The 13,394-nt window shown below is 45.9% G+C and overlaps 1 protein-coding gene across 1 annotated transcript in view; it reads left to right on the top strand.

Moving 5' to 3' along the window:
• Positions 1–13,394, top strand: part of LOC120062808 (nitric oxide synthase, brain-like) — a 74,774-nt gene that overhangs the window by 8,868 nt on the left and 52,512 nt on the right. The window contains exons 3-5 of the mRNA XM_039012880.1: positions 4,554–4,691; positions 10,173–10,318; positions 11,157–11,319. Coding sequence (XP_038868808.1) covers positions 4,554–4,691; positions 10,173–10,318; positions 11,157–11,319 — 447 coding nt within the window. The remainder of the gene's footprint in view (positions 1–4,553; positions 4,692–10,172; positions 10,319–11,156; positions 11,320–13,394) is intronic.

Below are 13,394 nucleotides of genomic sequence, written 5' to 3'. Positions count from 1 at the left end.
GGCAGGTTCAGGAGGTATGGCTCTCCTTCGAGGCAGGTTCAGGAGGTAGGGCTCTTCTTTGAGGCAGGTTCAGGAGGCAGGGCTCACCTTCGAGGCAGGTTCAGGAGGTAGGGCTCTCCTACGAGACAGGTTCAGGAGGTAGGGCTCTCCTTCGGGGGAGGTTCAGGAGGTAGGGCTCTCCTTCGAGGCAGGTTCAAGAGGTAGGCCTCTCCTTCGAGGCAGGTTCAGGAGGTAGGGATCTCCTTCGAGGCAGGTTCAAGAGGTAGGGATCTCCTTCAAGGCAGGTTCAGGAGGTAGGGCTCTCCTTCGAGGCAGGTTCAGGAGGTAGGGATCTCCTTCGATGCAGGTTCAGGAGGTAGGGCTCTTCTTCGAGGCAGGTTCAGGAGGTAGGGCTCTCCTTCGAGACAGGTTCAGGAGGTAGGGCTCTCCTTCGCGGGAGGTTCAGGAGGTATGGCTCTACTTCAAAGCAGGTTCAGGAGGTAGGGCTCTCCTTCGAGGCAGGTTCAAGAGGTAGGGCTCTCCTTCGAGGCAGGTTCAGGAGGTAGGGCTCTCCTTTGAGGCAGAAGCAAGCTATACCCCAGTGCCAGGAGTTCTCTTAGATCCTGCGTGCTTCTGCATAATATTATCGAATAGATTCCAAGAGTTTGACCAGTAAATTCTCTTTATTCCCCTCATTCACATTGTTGCATTACTCTTCACCTCTCGTTATCGTTCCATTTTTCTCTCTCTCTCTCTCTCTCTCTCTCTCTCTCTCTCTCTCTCTCTCTCTCTCTCTCTCTCTCTCTCTCTCTCTCTCTCTTTCTCTTTCTCTTTCTCTCTCTCTTTCTCTCTCTTTCTTTCTCTCTCTCTTTCTTCCTCTCTCTTTCTCTTTCTCTTTCTCTCTCCCTCCCACTCACACTTTAACGTGTTAATTTTCCTCATCTTGATTCCTCTTGCTGTTTGACTATAGCGGTAATAGGCTCTCTTTATGTGGCCTAGCTGCACAATAGGCTTTCTGTATTGGCCGACTGTTTGTATGCTGGCTGGCTGGGTGGCTGGCTGGATGGGTGGCTGTGTGGGTGGGTGGTTGTGTGGGTGGCTGGCTGGTTGTGTGGCTGGCTGTGTCTGGCTGTGTTGTTGGCTGGTTGTGTGGCTGGCTGGCTGCGTGGCTGGGTGGCTGGCTGGCTGTGTGGCTGGCAGGCTGTGTGGCTGGCTGGGTGGGTGGGTGGCTGGCAGGCTGGCAGTCTGGGTGGGTGGTTGGCGGGCTGGCTGACTGTCTGGGTGGCTGGTGGGCTGGCTGACTGGCTGGATGGCTGGCTGGCGAGCTGGGTGGCTGGCTGGCTAGCTGGCTGGGTGAGCATTTCTTATGGACACAGAATTACTATTCTCGCTGTGAGGAATCAAATCAATTAAAACAGGTCCACCCTCCTATTCTAGAAAATATCAATAGATTGACGTTTCACCCTTTTGCTTTCAGTCTGTCAGCGCTACAATTCTGCCTGTTGTTTGAGGCTCCTTCACTGCGTGGAGAATGCATGGCTGTGTGATTGATTAAGTCTTCTTGAGAGATGATGATAAGAGCCATTACAAGGTGTGGGATTGATTTCTTTTTGATTTGAGGTTAAGTTACATGGAGAGGTCTGAGTACTTAAAAAATAGAATCAATTCAAAACAAAAGTCAAACTCTGGTGCTAAATTACATTAATTCAAGCAATTATCAGTCAATAACCACATCGTAGGCTGCGTTTACGCAGGCAGCCTAATTCCTATCTTATTTCCACTAATTGGTCTTTTGACCAATCACATCAGATATTTTTCATAGCTGATCTGATTGGTCAAAAGATCAATTAGTGAATTAAAGATCAGAATTGGGCTGTCTAAACTGAGCCATAAACTGAGACAGCTGACAATTAGCAGTCAATAATAATAGTGTTTCAAGCTGCTGATTGCCTTTGTACCTGATGGGGACTGTCTCTAATTGTCATTCAGATGGTACTGTAGGAGGCTGTGCAAATACTAAATAATGCTACTCTGTCTCTATCTCTGTCTCTGTGACTGTCTATATCTCACTCACTGTGACTGTCTCCATCAATTCAATTCAATTCAATTCAAAGGGCTTTATTGTCATGGAAAACATATGGTTACATTGCCAAAGCATGTGAAATAGATAATAAACAAAAGTGAAATAAACAATAAAAAATGAACAGTAAACATTACACAACAATACAAAGTTCCAAAGGAATAGAGACATTTAAAACGTCATATTATGTATATATACAGTGTTGTAACGATGTGCAAATAGTTCAAGTACAAAAGGAAAAATAAATAAACATAAATATGGGTTGTATTTACAATGGTGTTTGTTCTTCACTGGTTGCCCTTTCCTTGTGGCAACAGGTCACAAATCTTGCTGTGATGGCACTTTGGTATTTCACACAATAGATATGCGAGTTTATCAAAATTGTATTTGTTTTCGAATTCTTTGTGGATCTGTGTAATCTGAGGAAATATGTGTCTCTAATATGTTCATACATTTGGCAGGAGGTTAGAAAGTGCAATTCAGTTTCCACCTGATTTTGTGGGCAGTGTGCACATAGCCTGTCTTCTCTTGAGAGCCAGGTTTCCATACGGCGGCCTTTCTCAATAGCAAGGCTATGCTCACTGAGTCTGTACATAGTCAAAGCTTTCCTTAAGTTTGGGTCAGTCACAGCGGTCAGGTATTCTGCCACTGTGTACTCTGTTTAGGGCCAACTAGAATTCCAGTTTGCTCTCTTTAATTGTTAATTCTTTCCGTTCTGTTTTTCTCATGATTTGGTTGGGTCTAATTATGTTGCTGTCCTGGGGCTCTATTTGTGTTTGTAAACAATCCCAGAACCAGCTTGCTTAGGGGACTCTTCTCCAGGTTCATCTCTCTGTAGGTGATGGCTTTGTTATGGAAGGTTTGGGAATCGCTTCCTTTTAGGTTGTTGTAGAATTTAACAGCTCTTTTCTGGATTTTGATAATTAGCGGGTATCGCCCTAATTCTGCTCTGCATGCGTTATTTGGGGTTTTACGTTTTACGTTGAATCTCTCAGTGTGACTGTCTCAATGTCTCTGTCTATCTACGTCTCTGTGACTGTCACTATCTCTCTCTCTCTCTCTATCTCTCTCTCTCTCTCTCTCTCTCTATCTCTCTCTCTCTCTCTCTCTCTCGCTCTCTCTCTCTCCTTGACTGTCTCTCTCTCTCTCTGTGACTGTCTATGTCATTATCTCTGTAACTGTATATATACTGTATACTGTATACTGTATGACTGTCCCTATATCTTTGACTGTCTCTATCTCTGTGTGACTGTCTCTATCTCTTTCTCTATTTCTGTGTGAATGTCTCTCTCTGTCTCTGTGACTGACTCTCTCTCTCTCTGTCTATCTTTGTCTCTGTGACTGTCACTCTCTCTCTTTCTCTGTGTTACTGTCTTTATCTCTGTCTCTGTGACTGTCTCTTCATATGTCTCTATGACTGTCTCTCTCTCTCTCTCTCTCTCTCTCTCTCTCTCTCTCTCTCTTTCTCTTTCTCTCTCTCTCTCTCTCTCTCTCTCTCTCTCTCTCTCTCTCTCTCTCTCTCTCTCTCTCTCTCTCTCTCTTTCTGACCTGCTCTATCTTTCTCTCTCTCTGTGATTGTCTGTGACTGTCTCTGTTGCTATCTCTGTGACTGGCTCAATCTCTGTGACTATCTCTGTCTCTGTGACTGTCTATCGCTGTGACTCTCACTATCTCTCTCACTGTGACTGTCTTTATCGCTCTCACTGTGACTGTCACTGTGACTGTCTATCTTGCTCTTTGTTACTGTCTCTCTCTCTCACTGTGACTGTCTCTTTCTCTGTGACTGTCTCTATGTCTCTCTCACTGTGACTGTCTCTATATCTGTCATTGTGACTGTCTCTTTAGCTCTCTCTGTGACTGTCTCTATCTCTGTCTCTGTGACTGTCTCTATTTCTGTGAATCTCTATATGTGACTGTTTCTATCTCTGTCTCTCTGCGACTGTCTATCTCTTTCTTTGACTGTCTCTCTATCTTTCTCTGTGACTGTCTATCTATATCTGTGACCGTCTCTATCTCTGTCTATGTGACTGTTTCTATATCTCTCTCTGTGACTGTCTCTTTCTCTGTGACTGTCTCTATGTCTCTCTCACTGTGACTGTCTCTATATCTGTCATTGTGACTGTCTCTTTAGCTCTCTCTGTGACTGTCTCTATCTCTGTGACTGTCTCTATTTCTGTGAATCTCTCTATGTGACTGTTTCTATCTCTGTCTCTCTGCGACTGTCTATCTCTCTCTGACTGTCTCTCTATCTTTCTCTGTGACTGTCTATCTATCTATATCTGTGACCGTCTCTATCTCTGTCTATGTGACTGTTTCTATATCTCTCTCTGTGACTGTCTCTATATCTCTCTCTCCTTTTCCCTCTCTACCTAAAGTTCTTGTATCCAACCGCCGCTGTCAGGTATGCTTGACGGCCATCTTGGTAGAAGCATTATGGGCTAGTCTACTGACTAAAGTGTATGAATTCTCCTAAACATCTGTTTCTTCCCTCCAGCCTTCAGCCCATGGGAGGATCTCCCCTAACAAGGCTCTCCAGAACGGCAGCCCATCCAAATGCCATCGCTTCATGAAGATCAAGAATGTGGAGACTGGAGTCACGTACAATGACACTCTACACCACAGCTCTAGTAAGGTACAGAACGGACTTTATTTCTCGTCTGCAGACAGTGGCTTCTTCTCATCAATCAATCAGTCAATGAGTTAATCATTAACCAATTAGCCAATCAATTAATCCGTCAAGGGACTGTGTGGTTTCTCATCTGTACAACAGTGGCTTCCTCTCATCAATCAATTGATTAGTCAATTAGCTAATCAATCAAACAATTCATTTAATGAAATTAGTGTGTACTTATCTAGCCCTTTTCTTACAAATACAGCAGATAATATATCTTTATTTATAATAATATATATTTTTTAGGAACTCCGTCAGTCTCAACTTACTGTTGAGAGTTAGAAAATTAGAATACACAAGGTGCAATTTCGAAATTTAGTTTAGTCAAATTTAGTCACTCAATTAGCCCATATCAGCAGTCCCTCAATTAGCCCATATCAGCAGGTTTTAGATTGGTAAGTTAGTCTAGCCAGCTATCTAAACTTGTAGTAATCATGGTTGAATTATCAACTGTGGGGGCCCCCATTGATTTTGTTAGTCACTCTCACTCAGATATAATCTTAAAAACTGTAAACATTTCTTTCCAGCATATGGCAAAATGTAACTTAGGGCCCCCAAAAGGCTGGGGCCGACTCTGACTGCATGTGTGGGTACGGATGTGGGTACAGGATGTGGGTATGGATGTGGGGATGCATACCAGCAAGCCACTGTGGCCCCTCATGATGAGTTGCCCATCTTAAGCATTTAGCCATCTGCACAGATAGCTCTGCAGCCGTCGCCTTGGTCTTTTAACATGAGCCCAGCTAATTATTTCAGCGACTTATCGGACGACAGCCTGCTATGCATCCCAATGAATGTGCCTCGCATCTAATAGCACATCTTCAGATGTATAAAAAATCACAGAATGATGTTTTTCTCAGTCATATAAAGGACAGCTGCGTGGCATGAATGCCCAGAGCTTTATGTCGAGCGGATGTATTGAGGCAAGAGTGAATCCTTTGTTTTATTTTTAACACTGTTCATCATCACCCTTTTTTCCTTTCTCTCTTCCCCTCTCTCTTTCTTCCTCTTTCCATCTCTCTCTCTCTCTCTCTCTCTCTCTGTCTCTCTCTCTCTCTCTCTCTCTCTCTGTCTCTCTCTCCGTCTCTCCCTCTGTCTATCTCTCTCTCTCTCTCTCTGTCTCTGTCTCTGTCTCTCTCTGTCTCTCTCTCTGTCTCTCCCTCTGTCTATCTCTCTCTCTCTCTCTCTCTCTCTCTCTCTCTCTCTCTCTCTCTCTCTCTCTCTCTCTCTCTCTCTCTCTCTCTCTGTCTCTCTCTCTCTGTCTCTCTCTGTCTCTCCCTCTGTCTATCTCTCCCTGTCTCTGTCTATCTCTGTCTATCTCTCTCTCTCTCTGTCTCTGTCTCTCTCTGTCTCTCGCTGTCTCTCTCTCTGTCTCTCTCTCTATCTATCTCTCTGTCTCTCTCCCTCCCTCCCTCTGTCTCTCTCTCTCTCTCTCTCTCTCTCTCTCTCTCTCTCTCTCTCTCTCTCTCTCTCTCTCTCTCTCTCTCTCTCTCTCTCTCTCTCTCTCTCTCTCTCTCCCTCTCCCTCTCTTTCTCTCTCCATACATACAGTGAGCTCCAAAAAACTATTGGGACAGTGCCGCATTTGTTGTTGTTTTGACTCCAGCACTTTGGATTTGAAATGATACAATTACAATGACGTTTTAATTGAATCGTTCAGAAATTACAGCACTTTTGGTACATAGTCCCCCTTTTTAATAGACCAAAAGTATTGGGACAAATTCACTTATATGTGTGTTGAAGTTATGTTTCAGATTATTTTGTGCCCAATAGAAATTATTTTTCTTAACACTTCTACATTAATGTGGATGCTACTATGATTACGGATATTCCTGAATGAAACGTGAATAATGATTAGTGAGAAAGTTACAGATGCACAAATGCATCCGACAAATTTGAAAAGTCAAAACTACTTGAATATACATATAAGTGAATTTGTTCAAATACTTTTGGTCCCCTAAAATGGGGGGACTATGTACAAAAAGTGCTGTAATTTCTAAACGGTTCACTCGATGGATGAATATACCCTCAAATGAAAATGGACAGTCTGCACTTTAAATTGATAGTTATTGTATTATTTCAAATCCAAAGTGCTGGAGTACTGAGCCAAAACAGCACAAAATGTGTCACTGTCCCAATACTTTAGGCGCTCACTGTATCTTCGGAAAGCATTCAGACCCATTGACATTTAAACATTTTGTTAGACTTATTCTAAAATGTATTTAATCTTTTTAACTCTCAGATATCTTAACACAATACACGATAAAGACAAAGCAAAAACATGTTTTTAGAAATGTAATCTAATTTATTAAAAAAATTAAAAAATAATATTACATTTACGTAAGTATTCAGACCCTTTACTCAGTAATTTGTTGAAGCACCTTTGGTAGCGATTACAGCATTGAGTCTGCTTGGGTATGACGCTAAGCTTGGCACACCTGTATTTGGGGAGTTTCTCCCATTCTTCTCTGCAGATCCTCTCAAGCTCTGTCAGGTTGGATGGGCTCTGGCTGAGCCACTCAAGGACATTCAGAGACTTGTCCCAAAGCCACTCCTGCGTTGTCTTGACTGTGTGCTTAGGGTCGTTGTCCTGTTGGAAGGTGAACCTTCGCCCCAGTCTGAGGTCCTGAGCGCTCTGGAGCAGGTTTTCATCAAGGATCTCTCTGTACTTTGCTCTGTTCATCTTTCCATCAATCCAGTGTCCCAGTCCCTGCTGCTGAAAAACATCCCCACAGCACTCCAAGTGGGCTGTCATGTGCCTTTTACTGAGGAGTGGCTTCTGTCTGGCCACTCTACCATGAAGGCCTGATTGGTGGAGTGCTGCAGAGATTGTTGTCCTTATGGAAGGTTGTCCCATCTCCACAGAGGAACTCTGGAGCTCTGTCAAAGTGACCATTGGGTCCTTGGTCACCTCCCTGATCAAGGCCCTTCTCCCCGATTGCTCAGTTTGGTCGGGCGGCCAGCTCTAGAAAGAGTCTTGGTGGTTCAAAACTTCTTCCGTTTAAGAATGATGGAGACCACTGTGTTTTTGGGGACCTTCAATGCTGCAGAAATGTTTTGGTACCCTTCCCCAGATCTGTGCCTCGACACAATCCTGTCTCGGAGCTCTACGGACAATTCCTTCGACCTCATGACTCGTTTTTTTCTCTGATATGCACTGTCAACTGTGGGGACTTATATAGACAGGTTTATGCCTTTCCAAATAATGTCCAATCAATTGAATTTACGACAGGTGGACTCCAGTCAAGTTGCCGAAACATCTCAAGGATTATCAATGGAAACAGAATTTCACCTGAGCTCAATTTTGTGTCTCATAGCAATTGTAAAAACCTGGGGTATTGTGTGTAGATTAATGAGGATTTTTTTTTTTAATCCATTTTAGAATAAAGCTGTAACGTAACAAAATGTGGATAAAGGGAAGGGATACTTTCCGAATGACTGTATATACACTATATATACAAACGTATGTGGACACCCCGTCAAATTAATGGATTCGGCTATTTCAGCGACACCCGTTACTGATAGTTGTATAAAATCGATCACATAGCCATGCAATCTCTATAGTCAAACTTTGGTACTAGAATGGACTTACTGAAGAGCTCAGTGACTTTCAACGTGGCATATTCCTAGGATGCCACCTTTCCAACAAGTCAGTTTGTCAAATTTCTGCCCTGCTAGCGCTGCCCCGGTTAACGGTGTCAAAGTGCTGCTATTATGAAGTGGAAACGTCTAAAAAGCTCAGCCGCGAAATTGTAGGCCACACAAGCTCACAGAACCGAACCGCCGAGTGCTGAAGGGCGTAGTGCGTAAAAATGGTTTGTCCTCGGTTGCAACACTCACTACCGAGTTCCAAACTGCCTCTGGAAGCAACGTCAGCACAATAACTGTTTGTCAGGAGCTTCATGAAATGGGTTTCCAAGGCCGAGCAGACGCACACAAGCCTAAGATCACCATGGCAATGCCAAGCATCGGCTAGAGTGGTGTAAAGCTCGCCGCCATTGGACTCTGGAACAGTGGAAACGCTTTGTCTGGAGTGATAAATCACGCTTCACCATCTGGTAGTCCGACAGACGAATCTGGGCTTTGTGGATGCCAGCAGAACGCTACCTGCCCCGATGCATAGTGCCAACTGAAACGTTTGGTGGAAGAGGAATAATGGTCTGTTTTGGAATGAGATGTTTGACGAGCAGGTGTCCACATACTTTTGGTCATGTAGTTTGTGTGTATATCCTTTTCCTCTGTCTCTGTCTCTCTCTCTCTCTCTCGCTCTCTCTCTCTCTCTTTCTCTGTCCCGCTGCGTCCCTCTCTATCTCCCTCTCCCTCTCACTCTTTCTTATCTCCCCTCGTCATTCTCAGCGGCTGTTTTTGTACGTCTTGTTTACTTCTGTGACTTAAGCGAGCGTCACGCTGAGGATGAGGTTGTTTGAGTACGGGAAGAGGGGGGAAGAGTTTTTGAGTGGCTGGACAGAGTGATTGGGTGTGTGGTTCATCCAACATGACTAGACTGCCCATTTTAGTGGCAGCACTGTTGAGTTACTGTTACATTTCCGCTCCGTGTTCGTGCTCGGCCAAACATTTTCTGCCTTTTTCTTTCTCTCTGTCTAATTTGGAGAATGCATAGATGCGGTAAAGAGGTTAATGGAACGCAGGCTGTGGGGGATAGAAGAAAGACCCTGGATTGGCACACGTTCAACACATGTGTTATAACAAAGTGGAGATTTGTCAAATCCTTCATGATTGATGTATTGTAACAGGTCTACCATGTGGTTACTAAAATCCTATTTGGATATAGTTAGTTGGCTGTTTTCGCTGCATTACATTTAGAAATGTTTCCTTTTCATTGTTTAGAGGAAGTGACTGCTAAAGAATGTTCAGACACTAAATAAAGAATTCCTTTAGTGTCTCTCTCTCTGTAAAACAGAAATGTCACGGCTTGAGCGATGGGTCCCCTGGGGCTTCCTTTCTCTAGCTTATAATAAATCCCCAAGCGCTCTCTCTCTCTCTCTCTCTCTCTCTCTCTCTCTCTCTCTAAGGCTGCCACTATGACTCAATGAATAATTCAGTCATTAGCAGTCATTCTGGACATATCTGTTGAAAGGGGCAATCTGTAGTTCAAGCAATAACAAAGAGCTGAGGGATGGGGCTGGAGAAATGTAACCACTCTCAAATTCAGAGACAGAACCATGGATGTAAGGACTGACTATCCATGATATCAAGAGAGAGAGAGAGAGATAGAGAGAGAGAGAGAAAGAGAGAATGCACCTGTGATCAGAAAGTCCCCTGTGCTGTGTGATCAGAAGTCCCCTGGGGGCTGTGCTGTGTGATCAGAACTGTGATTACTATAGATGGAAGCCATGTGATTCCTCAATGGCTTTTGTTCTACAAGGAAATTACATGTGATCAGAGCCTTGTGTGATGCGATGCCATCCACGTTGCCTTTCAGTTGCCGATCTGCACTGAGCGTGTGTGTTTCGGGTCTATCATGACACCAAGTCAGGGGAGCCGCAAGCCAGATGAGTCTCGGACCAAAGAAGAGCTGCTGCCGCTGGCTACTGACTTCATAGACCAGTACTACACCTCCATCAAAAGGCAGGAGAGCTGCACTAACACTGACCTTATACTTCAGATATTTACATACCTTTGGATGTACTTGCCTGCATCCCTCATTGCCAGCATCCCCACCAGTAGTACAAATGTCATTTGTTTGTCCTCATATATACATATGATGTAAATAGTACTCTAAATATGTGTTACTTTAAAGTACGTCTTTCTCTGTGACACTCATACCTGGGTGCACACAATGTTGTTTTTTTATAACAAATAAAATGTATTTTATTGAGGGAACGGTTTGGAAACGGCTCATAATAATGTCCGGAACGGAGCCAATGGAATGGCATCAAAAACCTGGAAACCATGTGTTTAATGTATTTGATACCATTCTACTGATTCCGCTCCAGTCGTTACCACGAGCCCGTCCTACCCAATTAAGTTACCACCAGCCTCCTGTGGCTCACACATACCTCTACATATACATTCCTATACATTCAGGAAGAGCACAGCCTCCATAGAATTCATTTCACAATAATAATGTATAGCTCTTTTTACTTGCACACAATATACAATAGCTTGGTCACTCCAGCCCCAGGGGTTCACCGCCCTGCAGCGCCCCAACCCAACACACCCCCACGCTTCAGGAACTTTGTGAAACATTCTTTACTGGCTTCGGGTGTACTAGGCCAGGGCCAGAATGACAATCCACAGGACGGTGGACCCCTGGGGCCAGGGGACAGAGCAGCCCAGCAGCTAAGAATAGCCTAAAGAGGTTTAGAGAATGTTTTTGATGCAAAACGTACTCTAATGCAATTGTTCTGACATGACCCTTGTGTTACCCCTGGCTCTGTCCTCCGGCCTGTGTATACTGTAACAGGTTTGGCTCGAAGGCCCACCTTGACCGGCTGGAGGAGGCGATGAAGGAGATAGAGGGTTCTGGAACGTACCAGCTGAAGGACACAGAGCTGATCTACGGAGCCAAGCACGCCTGGAGGAACGCTTCCCGCTGTGTAGGACGCATCCAGTGGTCCAAACTACAGGTCAGTAACAATACTGTAAGCGGTATATATATATACAGTGGGGCAAAAAAGTATTTAGTCAGCCACCAATTGTGCAAGTGCTCCCACTTAAAAAGATGAGAGAGGCCTGTAATTTTCATCATAGGTACACTTCAACTATGACAGACAAAATGAGAAAGAAAAATCCAGAAAATCACATTGTAGGATTTTTAATGAATTTATTTGCAAATTATGGTGGAAAATAAGTATTTGGTCACCTACAAACAAGCAAGATTTATGGCTCTCACAGACCTGTAACTTCTTCTTTTAAGAGGCTCCTCTGTCCTCCACTCGTTACCTGTATTAATGGCACCTGTTGGAACTTGTTATCAGTATAAAAGACACCTGTTGTCACGATCGTCTTTGGGTGAGAGAGAGGACCAAGGTGCAGCGTGTGCAAAAGACATCTTCTTTTATTATAGAAGAGAGAAAAAACAAGAAACGAACAACTATACATAAACTAACAAAATAACAAACTGACGACCGTGAAGCTATACATATAAATAGTGCTGACACAAACACTACACATAGACATAGACAATTACCCACAACAGCTAAAGCCTATGGCTGCCTTAAATATGGCTCAACAATAACCAGCTGTCTCTAATTGAGAACCAATTCAGGCAACCATAGACTTTCCTAGACACCTACACTGAACACTAAACCATCTACTCTACTTAACCCCCTAAACCATACAACACCCTAGACAATACAAAAACCACACAAAGACAACCCACCCCAACTCACGCCCTGACCAACTAAATAAATAAAAGAAAAAGGAACAATAGGTCAGGAACGTGACATAACCCCCCCCTTAAGGTGCGAACTCCGGGCGCACCAGCATAAAGTCTAGGGGAGGGTCTGGGTGGGCGTCTGTCCACGGTGGCGGCTCTGGCACTGGTCATGGTCCCCACCCCACCATAGTCACTACCCGCTTTCGTAGCCTCCTCCAAATGGCCACCCTCCACATTAACCCCACTGGATTAAGGGGCAGCACCGGACTAAGGGGCAGCACCGGACTAAGGGGCAGCACCGGACTAAGGGGCAGCACCGGACTAAGGGGCAGCACCGGACTAAGGGGCAGCACCGGACTAAGGGGCAGCACCAGGATAAGGGGCAGCACCAGGATAAGGGGCAGCACCAGGATAAGGGGCAGCACCAGGATAAGGGGCAGCACCAGGATAAGGGGCAGCTCCGGACTGAGGGACGGCAGCTCCGGACTGAGGGACGGATCCTGGCTGGATGGCGGATCCTGGCTGGCTGGCTCTGGTGGATCCTGGCTGGCTGGCGGATCCTGGCTGGCTGGCTCTGGCGGATCCTGGCTGGATGACGGCTCTGGCGGATCCTGGCTGGATGACGGCTCTGGCGGATCCTGGCTGGATGACGGCTCTGGCGGATCCTGGCTGGACGGCTCATGGCTGGCTGACGGATCTGGCTGCTCATGGCTGGCTGACGGATCTGGCTGCTCATGGCTGGCTGACGGATCTGGCTGCTCATGGCTGGCTGACGGATCTGGCTGCTCATGGCTGGCTGACGGATCTGGCTGCTCATGGCTGGCTGACGGATCTGGCTGCTCATGGCTGGCTGACGGATCTGGCTGCTCATGGCTGGCTGACGGATCTGGCTGATCCGGTCTGGCGGAAGGCTCTGGCTGATCCGGTCTGGCGGAAGGCTCTGGCTGATCCGGTCTGGCGGAAGGCTCTGGCTGATCCGGTCTGGCGGAAGGCTCTGGCTGATCCGGTCTGGCGGAAGGCTCTGGCTGATCCGGTCTGGCGGAAGGCTCTGGCTGATCCGGTCTGGCGGAAGGCTTTGGCTGCTCCTGTCTGGCGGAAGGCTCTAGCGGCTCCTGTCTGGCGGACGGCTCTGTAGGCTCATGGCAGACGGGCGGCTTTGCAGGCTCATGGCAGACGGGCGGCTTTGAAGGCTCAAAACAGACGGGCAGTTCATGCGGCGCTTGGCAGACGGACAGTTCAGACGGCGTTGGGCAGACGGGCAGTTCAGGCGCCGCTTGGCAGACGGGCAGTTCAGGCGCCGCTTGGCAGACGGGCAGTTCAGGC

This window comes from Salvelinus namaycush, chromosome 18 (assembly GCF_016432855.1).
Source record: "Salvelinus namaycush isolate Seneca chromosome 18, SaNama_1.0, whole genome shotgun sequence".
NCBI classification, from domain to species: Eukaryota; Metazoa; Chordata; class Actinopteri; order Salmoniformes; family Salmonidae; genus Salvelinus; species Salvelinus namaycush.
Note: the sequence above shows the minus strand (reverse complement) of the source record. Positions and strands in the feature narration are given on the sequence as shown.